Source organism: Lepisma saccharinum, chromosome 1 (assembly GCF_977018435.1).
Source record: "Lepisma saccharinum chromosome 1, izLepSacc3.1, whole genome shotgun sequence".
Taxonomy (NCBI): domain Eukaryota; kingdom Metazoa; phylum Arthropoda; class Insecta; order Zygentoma; family Lepismatidae; genus Lepisma; species Lepisma saccharinum.
In genome coordinates, this window is record NC_139229.1 from 146148955 (window position 1) to 146162472 (window position 13518).

The 13518-nt window shown below is 33.8% G+C and overlaps 1 protein-coding gene across 4 annotated transcripts in view; it reads left to right on the plus strand.

Annotated features, from left to right (window-relative positions):
- Chd1 (chromodomain-helicase-DNA-binding protein 1) overlaps positions 1–13518 on the plus strand; it is a 91755-nt gene that overhangs the window by 54490 nt on the left and 23747 nt on the right. For all 4 annotated transcript variants that reach the window (XM_083139941.1, XM_083139952.1, XM_083139944.1 and 1 more), the window contains exons 12-20: positions 1421–1701; positions 2806–2941; positions 5701–5916; positions 6536–6760; positions 7625–7774; positions 8783–9025; positions 9752–9919; positions 11146–11275; positions 12740–12891. In XM_083139941.1, coding sequence (XP_082996067.1) covers positions 1421–1701; positions 2806–2941; positions 5701–5916; positions 6536–6760; positions 7625–7774; positions 8783–9025; positions 9752–9919; positions 11146–11275; positions 12740–12891 — 1701 coding nt within the window. The remainder of the gene's footprint in view (positions 1–1420; positions 1702–2805; positions 2942–5700; positions 5917–6535; positions 6761–7624; positions 7775–8782; positions 9026–9751; positions 9920–11145; positions 11276–12739; positions 12892–13518) is intronic.

The window sequence follows — 13518 nt, forward strand, 5'->3', positions numbered from 1 at the left end:
TCAATTCTGCGAAAATACTGTCATAAGAATATAGGATATTTAGGGCTCATTTGTTTGTAAATAGGTCAATGTGACAAACATTAACATTGCTGTAATTACATTTAAATTTACTTAAGCATACAACAGCTACTTCGAGTACGGAATTAATGTAATCAAGCCTGGAAAGAAGTAATGAGGTATGTGGATGGTCATAATAATGTATGGAGTTTAACCTTTAGCTGATGGAAGGTCTTCCCACTGGCTGTAAACCCGTTGAGGATGGATGGGAAAATGTTTTTTAAGTACCATGTGCCACCAATTAAAGTGCTGTTTCTTGAAAACTACACATATCTCAGTTCAGTCTTTTTTCTTCATTTGTGTACATATGAAGGTATGACATACTCGAATTACAAAAACAGTATATCCATTACTTACGTGAAATTTAGAAAATTTCGCACTTTCTCATTGCACAGTTTAATGGTTAAATCCTATTAATTTCGAAGATCCACTGTCTTCATTCACAAAAGGGTAAATGAAGACAGTGGATCTTCGAAATTAATAGGATTTAACCATTAAACTGTGCAACGTGGAAGTGCAAAATTTTCTAAATTTCACGTAAGTAATTTTAAACCGCGTTTACCGCAACCATCATGAAGTATATCCATTGTTACTATTATTAACAAGCAGATTTTGAAAAAGATCTCTGGGCATAACATATCCTCAATGAGTGGTCTTTTGTCATGCTTCCCTCCAAATTTTAGTCCATTCATCATCCATAGGGCCAACGTTCGAAGTGAAATTCTGGACATAGCTTCCGTAAGCTGGCAACACTGCTGCTCTTATACATTATTACTGGCAACACTGCCACTTATAAATTGTTATTACTGGCAACACTCCTGCTCTTATACATTAGTATTCCCCACCCCAAAGAAGTATCAGCCTATTTGTAAGGAAACTGTGCATGGTTGCAGGAATGTACCACTGCTACATACACATTCACTTTTGTCTATTACGTTGCCTACGTAAAAATTGGAAAAAATTGATTGATTTTCTTCTTTTTCCATTAATTTTCATTTTTTGGAGGTACAGTATATATTTCACCTCCACTAAAAGCCCTGTCATTCTGAAAGAAAACAAAACCCATTTAGTGCTTGAGTTATGATTTTTTTGTACATTGTGGCATGTTTGAAAAGCACACACTTGAAAAGTTCCCATCCAGAGAGGCTATCCATGCACGTGCGGCTCCGTTTGCTAAAGGTTAATAATGGTTTACTATTTTAAGGGAAAAAATATTAATATTCATATGAGACCCATCTATATAGTCTTAATTATTCTTGTATGTGCATAGAATTCCTCTTCTTTTCTAGTTTACGATTTTTAATCAAACTTTTGTGTTTAAATGCTTGTGTAACAACCATAAACTATATTTTCATCAATGCAGATAAGGCAATATGAATGGTGCTTTGCCAGCTCAAAAAGACTGAAATTCAATGCAGTATTGACGACGTATGAAATCCTGCTGAAAGATAAGCCATTCCTTGGAAGTTTGAGTTGGGCTGCATTGATAGTAGATGAAGCACATCGGTTGAAGAACGATGATTCATTGTTGTATAAGGCCCTAATGGAGTTTGATACAAACCATAGACTATTAATCACCGGAACGCCATTGCAGAACAGTCTCAAGGAGCTGTGGAGTTTGTTGCATTTTATTATGGCAGACAAGTAAGCTGGGTTTTTTTCTTTGGTTAAAAGTATTTCTTCAGGAAGCATTTTATATTATTTAATTCTCTTGTATGTATATATTTTTATATTATATTACATTGCTTTCATCACATATTGCTAGATAATTTCTAATTTACAAATAAATGTCCAATGAAAGAAACATGTTCTCATGAAGCATAACAGTAAGACAGAAAATTTACTAATTCCTTTGTACTTGCTGAAAATTTTATGGTTTGATTCTGATACCTAATTGATTGTGATGTAGTTATTATTAAACAGTCAAATGCTTTGAAAACACTTTGTATTATAAATATCTTTTGATATTTTATGCTGGCACAGAAAAAAAAACTACCGTATTTACTCATGTATAATGCGCACTTTTTTCCAAAATTTTTGCCCCCAAAAACTGTGGTGCATATGCACGGAATAATTCAGACACCCAACATGAAACCGTACAGGGTCATTCCATGATTTTGGGACACTTGCATTGATTTTTCATGTTATATATCGTTGTAAAGCTTGAATCCTGCAGTTTCTGAATATGGAAACGATATTCCATACAAGATAATGACACTAATGTGAAATGCGGTTGAAATAAGTTCATCAAAAAATGAAGAAACGTTCTGATTTTTATGGTACTTTGGATGAAAGAAAACGTAAGAAAAAGATAATAAAAATTAAAATGTATTACTGGCCAAATAATATGACATACATGGAGTGTGTAAATTCCTTAATAAAAGAAATCTTGTGCTGCTAACTGCTATTTGGAAGGTCCTGAATGTGCCTCGTATAAATGTTACATTAGTCACGGAAAGAAAAAGTATATATTTTGAAAAAGAAGGAATGAGCAATTGAATTGGCATGACGTCATTCACTCTTGATCAGCATAGCAACAGATTTACAACCTACAACTAAGAAAGCCATTTCTTGAAACTGGATTGTACTGCGCATTATATAGAAGATATAATTTTTTGTCACTTTTACCCATCCAAAACCAGAGTGCGCATTATACACGCACGTGCACTATACACGCGTAAATATACGGTATTTATAAGAAGGAAAATTAACTAGCCGTATCTATAATGTCTTTCTTTGTGTTCACAGGTTCTCATCATGGGAAGAATTTGAAAAGGAACATGACAATGCAGCACAGAAAGGATATGCTAAGTTGCATAAGCAGCTGGAACCATTTATTTTGCGGAGAGTGAAGAAGGATGTGGAGAAATCTCTTCCGGCCAAGGTAAGCTGGCTTAATGATATAGTGGAATTTCTAAATCAAGTTTCCTGTATGGTATTCTCCAAAAATAACTTAGCAGCATGCTGAACAGAACACAATCATTATCTGGGTTTGACACTGCCAGCAAAATATGCATTTAATAGCACGTGATAAAACTTGGATGTGAGAGTGCAGACAGTGTTTTGTTTCGCTCTGAAATTCTTGTCCATTACATACGAGCAGGCATGCTGTTGGTGGAATATCTGACTGCCTCTTGGAAGATCCAGGTTTGATACTAGGATTGAGGAACGTTAGGTTAATGATTTTTTCATATTTTATATTATTTTTTTATGTTCCTTTTCTGCCACTTTTGCCTAATTGCAAGGATGGGGATAATGATTAGATGAAAATGATGAAGGGACACTCACACCCATGCCGGGATTCAAACCCAGAAACTTTGTTGGTGAGGTCAAAAGTTAACAACTTAACATACTTCGTCGCCATGCTGAGGCCAGTTTTTCATCAATGTTGCTGCATATTTGGCTAATGGGAGAGTCAAGATGGCCAGAGTGTTATACTGATTACACCACTTCTACAATTTCTACAAATAGCTGAGAATGAGATTGTTTGCAGTTCTACTTTCATAATATATCATTACATGTAATGGTAATGCTGCCTTGTAATCCAAGGCCTGATCGTTTTTTTTTTGGAGGGGGAGGTAGTAAATTTACGTGGGTTTAGATTTTTAAAACCGGATTTCTTGTTTGAAGAAATGTCATGTAAAATGTTTTTATATGTTACTTTTGTTCATTTGTTTTTCACAGTAGTGAATAATGATAATAAAGTCAAAGACTTACCACTTATTTATTACAGGGTACCCATTGACCTGGTATGACAATAAAATTAATATATTGTCATATTAAGATTTGAAATTGTTAGGCTAAGTTCAGAGTTCCACATTTGTGTAATAATAATAGTTTTGGTCATATGATTACTCCAAATTTATTCATATAATGCAATTAAATATGTCTGAAATTACTATTTGAGCTAATTCTAATAAATTTTAAGAAAGCCAATTTGTATATTAGAACAAAATTATAATATTGTGCAATATTTTGAATAATTGTTATTTTTTGACTGATAATGTAAAGAAAAGCAATATATTTAAACATACGTGTTCTTTCAAACAAGCAAGATAAGGAACATTCAAATTTATAATTAAATTTATTGAAATTGTGTACATTTGCATTGGTATCAAGGTTTATATACAAAGGTCAACTCTATAAAATTGATGAGTGTATAATATGATATCATTGTTGGTATTTTTTATCAACATTCAAAAAACTGTAATTGTAATCACTAGATAAAAGATAAGTATATTGTTATATTCATTGTAAAATAGCTGTAACAGAGCAAATATGTACATTTACTTCACAAACATCAATTCTGTTAAGCAGTTAGTGACAAAAATATAAAAAAACAATTGAAGGTGACACTTCCAAAAAAAAATTCTTGGACTAGTTTCTCTGATACTAGTTGTCTGTGGAAATTGAGAGAATCTCATGATGAAATGGAGATAAGTACAAATGTAGCAATTTGTGATGGATTCATATTTGTATAATTATTGATATTTTTAAAGGATTATACTTTACAAATCTTTAATAGTTTCTTTAAACTATATAGAGGCATTTTTCACATAACTGAATGTTGAAAGTACTTTGATAATGCCATAATCTTTAAAAAAGATTTGGAACTTTCAAATAACCCAAAGATGTGTGAAAAGTGCCAAGTTTAATTTGAAGCAGGGAATTGTTATCTGCTTTCATCTGCATTATCAAGCAAGCATACGAATAATGCAGTACCTGAAATGGATATTTTGAGGAGTAAGACATAAAGTGGTACAAATATCTTCTACATTTTGGATGTGATTTAACCAATGTGGAGTTTTGAAAATTGAAGGATGGAAGCCATCTTGTAGAAAACCTGGATGAAGAATTTGATATATTGAGTATACTCAAATTAGAACTAATGCATGCTAAAATATAAGAAAAAGACTTACTCTTCTTCAAGAGAGAATTTCAAAGAAATACTTATAACTGTTTCAGCATAAATGCTATTCCTTAGCAAATGTAAGCTGGTATTTCGTTTTCAGCATATATCTGTAGCTTCCTACTGTGTTAACACAATAATTTTGAATTCTGATTGGTTACTATTATATACCAGACAGGTATATATGTAACATGAGGTGCTGGTCAGGACTTCAGATTTTACCGAGGGCATTTACCAAGGTGATTAGTGAGACAGATTAATAGAATAGGTTGACCACACAGTCTTCTCTCTATTTACTCTCACTGTCCCGTTATCGTAATATTGGAAATCATAAAGAGGCCAATGAGTTTTGTCAAAATTTATTAAAAACCTGTAAAAATCATGGAATCTAAATTTTTTTGCTTGCCAAGATTGGACTTTTATCTTCGAAACTGGTTTCTTTTTGGAAATATTTTGTAAATAAAATTTTACTTTATTTTCATTATTTACTTTGAACAGTGTTGGAAGAATTTGATTCATTTGCTCATCATCCAAACTTGAACATGTGTTTATAAGTATGTTAAATCATTTTGAGTGGTCTGGAAAGTTTTTTAAGAATACTTTGAAAGTCAGTGAATTTGGATTTGCAAAATGAGTTGGACCCTGTATTTGTAGGTTCAATCATTTTTATCAAAATGAAAGGGAACTCTGATAAGGTTTATGTTTGAAGTAATTTGTATTTTTTTTCTTTGTAGGTTGAACAGATTCTAAGGGTGGAAATGACATCGCTCCAGAAGCAGTATTACAAGTGGATCCTTACGAAAAATTACAATGCCCTGAGGAAAGGAGTGAAGGGGTCCACGTCATCTTTCCTCAATATAGTAATTGAGCTGAAGAAGTGCTGCAACCATGCATTCCTTGTTAGACCCTCCGAGAACGAACAGAGAACCTCACAAGAAGAACATATAAAAGTAAGTGTGAGAGGTTTATAAAAGTTTCTGAAGTAAAAATATATTCCTATTCTTTCTCTCCTCCCTCCTCCTCCTTCCCCTGTTGTCACTGCAGTATTTTGTTGATAAATTACTACCTAACACCAAGAGGTATCTAGTTGCGTACTCTGAGCGGGGAGGTGAGTATGCCATTTCCATTCTGCGGCAGATGCTTGTCATTTTATATTTGATTGGTACAATCAGTGGCTAAATTAACAGTAGACATTTTTTTCTTTTACTTGTCCTTTTTTATTCTAAATCTTGTGTTAAAAGAATAAATTTGTGCTAATATTAAGAGAAGTAGTTGTTATCCTCTACTTATTGATGTTATTTCAGATCATTATAATCACATTGTGAAAAAACAGATGAGCATAGTAATGGACACCTACACAGGGTTATTGGTTATCCATATTGGTAAATTTTATACCACTACACTGTTTGTATAGGTGTTCTTATTGTTACTTCCTGTTATACAACTTCAGTTCCAGGAAAAAGGAAATATCTGCAAACTAAAGGTATTATTATTAATTGCATTTATCAATGTGTTATACTTTTATCGGTAATTTTTTAATTGTGAATATGAATTATTTCCTCTTTTTAGACACTTGTAAGGGGTTCAGGGAAGCTCGTATTGTTGGACAAGCTGTTGGTGCGTCTTCGTGAAACAGGTCACAGAGTTCTGATTTTCTCTCAAATGGTTCGAATGCTGGATATTCTTGCAGAGTACCTGCAGATGAGGCATTTCCCTTTCCAAAGGCTGGATGGTGGCATCAAAGGGGAGCTTCGAAAGCAGGCTCTTGACCACTTCAATGCAGAAGGATCTCCGGTATGATAGTGCCAAACATGTTATTTATTTTTTTAGTAACTGGTGTACATTAGGAAGTAGTGATTAATTCTACAGTACTGAAATGTAACATGAACTTTTGTGGAAAATAACTTGAAATTTAGAAATTTAATAAGATTGCTAATTGGTAGAGAAATTAAGTGGTATATTATTTGATTGATGAAAACATATTCAAGTATGGTAACAATGTAGAGGTGCTATATTTTTATTATTGTTATATTTTTTTCTTGAAGTATATTGGTAGTTTGGTGTTCAATTTTTTGTTGTTTTGATAGCTTGTATACATGCCAGTTTTCACATGTAATTTCTTAGTAGTTGACATTTAATTATTTTCAATTTTTTCTCAGTGTTACTTTTGTATTGTGATCTTCCGGTTTTGAAAACTTGAAACAACTGCAATGGGAGTCACCATATATCACCCAATGAAAGCCTCTTTGTAGGCCTGGTCCCTCAAAAGTCTTGTGCTCAACAAAGTGTAGTTTATTAAGTTTATTATTATTATTGATTGTGTCATTCTGGCTGTTTTAGCTTGTTGTTTTGATTTTGATTTTATTTAATATGAAGTATAATATGATTGCTGAAATCCACAATTCAATATAAAACATACTTACAGCAAATTGTAAGAAATTCTATTCATTGATACAGCAAAAGAAAATGCAAGGCATTATGTAAATTTTCTTAGAATATTGTATATTTACTTTAAAAATAGTTCATAGGTGAAATCAATAGTGCTGAGTCCATCAATATATGGAATTTGGAAATATATTATCAGGTTATATTGTAAGTTTTTATTACCACTAATTTACACCTTTTTATTACCACTAATTTCCCCTTTTTCCTTTGCAGGACTTCTGTTTCTTACTATCCACCAAAGCAGGAGGTTTGGGAATTAATCTGGCCACTGCAGACACAGTCATCATCTTTGATTCGGATTGGAATCCGCAGAATGACTTGCAGGCCCAGGCACGTGCTCACAGGATTGGACAGAAGAATCAGGTATTTCACTATATTTAGGTTATTTTATAGTTCATAACCATCACAGGTCCTCCTTGCTGGTTTAGTTGTAAAGCATTCACCTTGTAATCAAGGTTCCCCAGTTTTGATTCCTGGCGGAGGCACATTGCATAGTGGTTTGGGTCCTACGACAGGTTCAGTCCTGTTTAGTTCATCTGAGGATAAAGTGGGCTTAAACAAATAAACAATATCAATTAGATTTATGATGGTGTTGGTCTTTTTTTTTCGGTTTTGGTTAATTTACTTAATTTTTCTACCTCTTGAATTAATTGTGACGATGAGGATAAGTGGGAAGTGATAACCTGATGAAATGGTTGAAAGTCAAATGAAAATATCTATGTCTTAATGGAAGTTCAAACATGACACCGCTGTAATTGCAGTGCCTTATACTGAACACACTGCTATGGAGGTCAGCGATTTCATTCGTAGGGGTTACGTACAAGTAGTTTTTGTTAAAACCAGAAGTATATATCTCCATGATGTGTATCTACATTTTCCTTTTTTATCACCAGTACCAGCTGAAACCTTCCAGAGTTCAGGCTTCATGTGATGTCCTGAAAACTCAAAAATACCACACAACACTTTCACAGAGTCTAAATATCCTGAAAATTGTGCAAAATGCAGAAGTTTCATAATATTTGCAACAATATTGTAGGGAGAAATTGAAATTATTAATATTTTAAAGCAAACCTCTGTCAGATTGCTGTGGTGTACCTCCACTGGGGAACCTCCCACATTAAAATTATAAATATCCTGAACTACTTGCAGTTGTTACAAATTTCAAGTATCTGGATTTGTAACAGTGGGAACCTATAAGAGTGCTGGTTTTGGTCTTTGTTCAAAGTGCTATCGGTTCAGCCCTAATAATTTTATGTACTGCTTTTGAACCTGAAATGTATTTTGTATTTAAAATTTGACATTTTAATCACCACAAATATGTGTGTACTCATCTTAGTGAGTGAGTGAACCTTATGTTCTGAATGGTTTTAGGTAAACATTTATCGACTTGTTACGAAGAGTTCTGTAGAAGAAGAAATTGTAGAGCGAGCCAAGCAGAAAATGGTTTTAGATCATCTTGTTATTCAGAGGATGGACACCACAGGCCGAACAGTGCTCGACAAAAAAGCCTCTACTAACACAACTCCATTTAACAAAGAGGATTTAACAGCCATATTGAAGTTTGGAGCCGAGGAGCTGTTCAAGGATGAAGAAGATGGTGATGAAGAGCCAACCGTAAGTAAATAATCAGTGAAAGTTTGTTTTGAGAGTTCACTGATGTGTAACAGAACTTGCACGAGCTTGATCTGTGACATCATTCTTTTTGTTATGGTGCAATAGCAAAGTATTTGAAGCTGAGCTAAGGGCAAAGAAATTGAAATCCGATATGTGTGATGGATATAATTAAATAAGAGTTTTCCATCTATCTGTCGGTAGTTTCAGCAAGAAGCATTCCATAATTCATCATATTTTAATGGTGTAGAATTGGTTTGTTGAACACTGATGAATTTTGTAAACTGCTAATGTGAATTGAGTCTGCAATGGCAATAGCCTTGCTGACACCGATGTTATGCTAATAGGTTCACTGATATCATTGCATCAATGTGTTATGAATTTGCTCCAGTTTTAAGGTATAGTTAGTTATTGGAACAAAAAACATTGCGGTTAAAATAGTAAGGTACTGGCAACAGTACCAAGCGAGAGTCTGAAAGGTGGCTGCAGTGGGAGTTAGCCTAACTATTGTAAGATTTTTGTTAATTATAAACTAATAATAAAAAGCATATTGGGCAAGATAACAAGTGTCCCATTAAATGAGTTACGTTACACTTAATGGGACTCATTATCTTTTTGAATCTTTAATCCCTTGTTACCCATTGTTATTCAATGTAGTAGCTAACTCCTTACACGGTATGTTTTGAAATGGAAACTGTTCGTAAATAAACATTTATATTTTCTCAACAGTGTGATATTGATGAAATTCTGCGACGGGCAGAAACTAGAGATGAAGCACCAGCAACAGCAGGTGACGAATTGCTATCGGCATTTAAGGTAGCTGATTTTGCAGCATTTGAAGAAGACAAGGACACAATTGTCACAGAAAATGAAATGGATGAAGAGACTAAAGATTGGGTAAGTACAGAGTCTGTTTTGATGTATTTCGATAGTAGTAGTGCAGGTGATTTTGTCAGTAAATTGGAGATGTGAGTTTCTGTACTTATCCTCCAGTTCTGAAGGAAAACTGAAACTCGTGGAATTTTGTTTTACACTGTGTGTAATTGAATCAGTTACAAATATAATATATGTTCTATTTCGGGATATCTATCATTATACTTGTTATTCATGTTGAGGGGAATAAAGAAGCAGTTGATAATATAAGACGTAAGCGAGTTACTAAAGGTATATCCGCAAAACTTACTTGTAAATGTTCTATTAATTTTGGTGGCCTCTACCACCATCCACTTGAGAACTCGATGCTTTACTGTTTGGTTGACTTCCGGTTCCTGTTGGTGTTTCGTCGACTACCGCTAGGGGTGCTGGTGTAACCATTTCCTCTGCTGCGCATGATGGGGTTGAGCTGTTGTAATAGCGGGAGCTAAACATGATGAGCCTGACCGCTGTCGATATTCAGCTTGTGCGGAAAGTGCATAATTGCATGTGTTTCTTTGATTTTGGTGTCAATTAGGGTGTGTGATGTATGCCTACTGCTATCATGTGTTTTGAATGTATTCAAGTTTATTTAAAAATGCAGATGATGTTACCTCATGTTTAATTTAAATTTCTTATTCTTGGTGGAGTTAGAAATTCTAGTGAAAATGGAGAAACTATTGTAAAGGAAGGAGATATAAATCTTAATTTTACAATTACATCTAGGTTTGAGCTAATGCCGATACCCTTGTTAAAACAATGTTCGAACTTCATTATTTAGAATTCTTACAAATACTGGATTTTATTAATGTTACATTGCAATTTACCAGTGTTACTTGAAAATGCCTCCTAGTATCTATGTATTGTACACATATTTTCTAGGTACTATTGGCCCAGGTTCAATGCCTGGTGGATTGGACTAAATGGAGGAACAATGTGTTGTGTCGATCACTCCAACCCAGTCTATGTGAGGTGTTGAGGCTTATGTAGTGACTGAATCATGCCCAACAGTAATAAATAAATCTTACTTCCATCTTTATATCTTCTACAACCCAGTTAATCAACATTTCCTAAGACAAAACACAATCTATTTTCCCATAGTGTATTATAACTTATTTATTTGTCTCACCAAAATTTACATCCACCCCTTTCCCATGTATGTGCCTTCATGGGCAGTAACAACAATGTAATATTTGACTTGATGTTTTTAGGATGAAATAATCCCAGAAAACTTTAGGAAAAAAGTGGAAGAAGAAGAAAAGCAGAAAGAAATGGAAGACCTTTATCTGCCTCCTCGGAGTAGGAAAACTCTGCAGCAGATCAACCAATCAGAAAGTGATGGTAAGTTCCTCTTCAGTTATCTTTACCCATCATTTTGATGCAGAATTAATACACATCTTGTGTAATTATATTTGAACCAATAATCTCGTATTGTTGCAACTAGGATAGGTATTCATGATGGATGCGGTAAACGCGGTTTAAAATTACTTACTGAAATTTAGAAATTTCGTTTTTCCTCGTTGCACAATTTAATAGTCAAATCATATTAATTTCGAAGATCCTCTTGTCTTCATTCACTAAGGGTACGGCATCTGGAGCGGAGATGGTACTGCGTCACTGCTTTGTTTGTCCCGGGTGGCGGTAGTTGCAATTTACAACATAATTAATAGGATTTCACTATTAAATTGTGCAACGTGGAAATACGAAATTTCTAAATTTCACGTAAGTAATAGGATAGGTATGGTTGGAATTGTTATACTACAATGATCGATGGACCCATATGCACGGTATACAGTGGAGAGTCACGTGACTGCAACAGCCTATTTGTAGAGGCACATATTTTTGGTAAATAAAAAAGCAAAATTTCGGTACAAAAACAGAGTCGATTTCGGGTTCAAAAGCGGTAAATAAAATAAAATTTCGGTGTTATAGCGGTGAATAATCACATCAAAAGTGCTATATAAAATTACATTTTGGTTTTAAAATTGTGAATATAATCCTAAATTTGAAATTTAAATTTAAAAACTGCACTTATTACACAAAATAAACTTATCCCTTCTAATAGCACATTTATGTAGTTACCAGAGTATTAAGTTTATTCCTGTGTAAAGGGGTCCATTTTTGCTTCTCAAATATTTGTAGCAGAATTAATCCTTTTTCCGTGAATTGCATAACTCACAGGATACTTCAGACTTCAGAAAGTGTCGCGTCGGTATATAAATGGTAAATTTCGTGTTTAAGAGTATATTTCGCATTTTGCAGTTCATTTTGCATTATTTCGTGACAAAATAGGGTAGGAAAATGCATCTTACACCTTTCAGAGACATGAAAAATGAATATTACAACATGTTATTTCATATTTCGTGTTTTCGTCAAAAACGAAATTTGCATGCCTCTACCTATTTGTATGTTTTGCATTGAAGTTTCTAGCGAAGGCATGTCCAGCAGGAATGCTGACAGCATCAGTGGCATGTGTCTTCCACTGTGTTTCTCTGTCTGCATGCATTCAGTGTATATTACATTCCTAATTTTTTTACATTTTCAAACCTATTGAATATTCTACATTACAAATTTTTCACCCACAAGTCCTTGAAAAAATCTTAATGAAAAATTAATTGTAGTCACTGACACTTCTGGGTTGTAATATCCCCATTGGAAGTCAGAAGTGCAAGTGACTGTACAATGTACAAGGCACATACAACATATATGTATGTATTTTATCATGAGCATGAAAAAGTGTATCTGTACATTAATGCATAGGTGCATGGCATTTACCTAAATTGTTTTTAAACCTTGTCTCCACAGCAGAAGCAAGTGGTAGAGGGAAGAAAAGGAAAAAGAAAGGTGAAGAATCGGAATCTTCAGAAGAAGGAAGTGAGGATGAGAGACCAAGGAAGCGTGGCAGACTGCCAAGGAATGCTGCACGAGAGCACATTAAAGGATTCACCGATGCTGAAGTAAGTTGAAAAATCATAAAAATTATTTTCTCAGAGATATAAATGCATAAATGCTTCTGTGTCAGTGTAAGGAACTCAGGATATTTATAATACACAAAACAGAATTTTAATAGTATATCTAGTTTTTGTATGGTGGCAATTAATAAATAAATTGGAATAAAATAAAAAATATTGGAATATGTTAAAAATTTATCAATGAGTGCACCAGAATCAGTAGATTTTCTGCTTTGCCACGTCACTAATTACAAAATACAAGTATCACCAGATTAAACTATTATTCATTTACAAGTGATGAAAATGCCATGATTTGCTTTGCAGAATCTAATCCACCATACTTGCAAGGAGTGCCAAAAATAAATTTAAAATGTGTGCACATGTTGCTAGTAGAATGCAAACAACAGCATATTCTCCATAATAATGTTAACCAGCAACAAAAAACAGTTTCCCTTTTAATACCCACCTGCTCGTGATGTTGACTTCAGAATAAGTACCTGCACATGAAATGTTATAGTATTTGTTTTATATTCTCATATCCTTGATCAGATGGGTTCACTATAGTTTCTAAAATTGAATCTGAAATTAAACGGGATCAAATCAGAGTCTCTGTGAATTTGCCAGCACCTTGAA